Source organism: Nansenia antarctica, assembly GCF_963989245.1.
Source record: "Nansenia antarctica genome assembly, chromosome: 5".
Taxonomy (NCBI): domain Eukaryota; kingdom Metazoa; phylum Chordata; class Actinopteri; order Argentiniformes; family Microstomatidae; genus Nansenia; species Nansenia antarctica.
Window position 1 is genome coordinate 5,820,318 of NC_137690.1, and position 2,500 is coordinate 5,822,817.

General features: G+C 47.1%; 1 protein-coding gene across 1 annotated transcript in view; it reads right to left on the reverse strand.

Annotated features, from left to right (window-relative positions):
• slc18a1 (solute carrier family 18 member A1) overlaps nt 1-2,500 on the reverse strand; it is a gene marked incomplete at both ends in the record, with an annotated part of 10,002 nt that overhangs the window by 5,126 nt on the left and 2,376 nt on the right. Inside the window, 6 exons of the mRNA XM_080532969.1 lie at nt 279-374; nt 837-897; nt 1,131-1,174; nt 1,782-1,871; nt 2,037-2,129; nt 2,320-2,403. Of these exons, the coding sequence (XP_080389095.1) occupies nt 279-374; nt 837-897; nt 1,131-1,174; nt 1,782-1,871; nt 2,037-2,129; nt 2,320-2,403 (468 nt within the window). The remainder of the gene's footprint in view (nt 1-278; nt 375-836; nt 898-1,130; nt 1,175-1,781; nt 1,872-2,036; nt 2,130-2,319; nt 2,404-2,500) is intronic.

The window sequence follows — 2,500 nt, forward strand, 5'->3', positions numbered from 1 at the left end:
CAACAGCTATGTCAACAGGAGTCAGATGAAGAGTCAGTTGAGGAGTCAGGTGAGGAGTCAGGTGAGGAGTCAGATGAGGAGTCAGATGAGGAGTCAGGTGAGGAGTCAGATGAGGAGTCAGGTGAGGAGTCAGGTGAGGAGTCAGATGAAGAGTCAGATGAGGAGTCAGGTGAGGAGTCAGATGAAGAGTCGGATGAAGAGTCAGATGAGGAGTCAGATGAGGAGTCAGATGAGGAGTCAGATGAGGAGTCAGATGAGGAGTCAGATGGTGAGCGTACCGAGCTGCCATTTGGGGGAGCACATGGTCTGCATCATCCAGATGGGCAGGGTGGGCTCCAGGATGGCCACGCCCATGTTGGCGAAGCACAGACAGCCTGGACCACAACAACAACAACAACAGCTATGTCAACAACAACAACAGCTATGTCACCAACCACAGCAACAACAACAACAGATATGTCAACAACAACAACAACAACAGCTATGTCACAAACAACAACAACAGATATGTCAACAACAACAACAACAGCTATATCAACAACAACAACAACAACAGCAGCAACAACAATAGATATGTCAACAACAACAACAACAGATATGTCAACAACAACAGCTATGTCATCAACAACAACAATAACAACAGATATATCAACAACAACAACAATAACAACAACAGCAACAGATATGTCAACAACAACAGCTATGTCGTCAACAACAATAACAACAGATATATCAACAACAACAACAACAATAACAACAACAGCAACAGCTATGTCAACAACAACAACAAAAACAACAGCAGCAGCTATGTCATGGTGGGTGGGTCCGGTCCTCACCGGCACTAATGAGGATGTAGGGGTCCTTCAGCAGGGTGAGTAGAGGGGTTCCCTCCACACTCTGGAAACACACACACACGCACATGCACACACACACACACACACACACAAACATGTAAACGCACACGTGTCAAGGTAGGAGAGAGATACACAAACTACACACCTATGTGATACGTCAACATTCTATGACATCATAGCATTCATACGGTAACAGCGGATGATGTCGATACAGCAGAGAGCAGAGAGAGAGTATGTGGAGGGGTCAGTGGGGGTCAGGGGTCGGAGGTGACTCACCGCTGGTGAGATCTTTGAGGGCTGAAGGATGCAGAGCTGCAACACTGTGTGATGAGGAAGCAGAGCCGGTCAGCCGTCAGAAACCTGCACTACTGCTGTTTACAATACTACGTTTGCACATGCCATATTTTTGCACATTGCACATACCTCTTTTTGATATAGCCTCTATTTATACATCTGTATACACCATACTGTACATAGCTACGCTAACTGTACATAGCTTACTACTATCCTAGTACTATCGGCGACCTTGAGTGCCATGAAAGGCGCCTTATAAAATAAATGCATTATTATTATTATTATTATCCTCTCCTGTATATACCGCTAACTAGCGTACCTACCATACTGTACCTATCGCTATCACTATCGTGTTTTATATCACTGTTTGCATCTGTTTCTGGTTAGATGCTAAACTGCCTTTCGTTGTCTGGTACTTGTCCCTCTGCAAGGACAATAAAGTTGAATCTAATCTAATAATAAGAAGAAGAAGAAACGTGATTTTAGAATGTATCCTCTCTCCTCTGTGCTATCAGGACAGGCTGCCTGCCTACACCCTCTCAGGTCGTCTCAGAGGAGGAGTTCACCTGTTATGAACAAACACGCGCTGCAGTCGTACGTGACACTGAGGTGAAGTGTCATGTGATGTCTCACCTCCGTCAAACACGGCCAGGAAGGCCAGGATGAGGAACGGGGCGCTCTTCCCGATGAACTCGTACATCACACTGCCGAACGGGGCTCCGACTGGTTAAAACACACACACACACACACACACACACCACAACAACCCTCTCTCTTCGTCACAGGACACACACACATACACACCCCACAACAAACTCTCCTCATCTCCCCACAGTCTGTATTGGACCAGTCACAGAATACTACACTGGTATTAGTAGAAGTGCTTACTGAGGACTCCCATGGCCAGTCCACCCAGTGCTATTCCCATGGCAACGCCCCTCTCCTCATCATCAGTGTACACACTAGCCAGCATCCCCAGACCTACAGGAATCACACACACACACACACACCTGTAACACACTGTAACACACACACACACACACACACACACCTGTAACACACTAACACACACACACACACACACTCCCACTTGTAACACAGTGTAACACAAACACACCTGTAACACACACACACACACACACACACACAGACACCTGTAAGATATACACACCTGCCACAGACGAGAAGGAGGAGCCAACACCCTGCAGAGAGCGAGCGAAAAACAGCAAGACATATGTACCTGAGAAGGCAAACACTGAACACACACACACACGCGCACACACACACACACACACACGCAAGCCCCCCCCCCCACACACACACACACACACGCACATGCACACACACACACA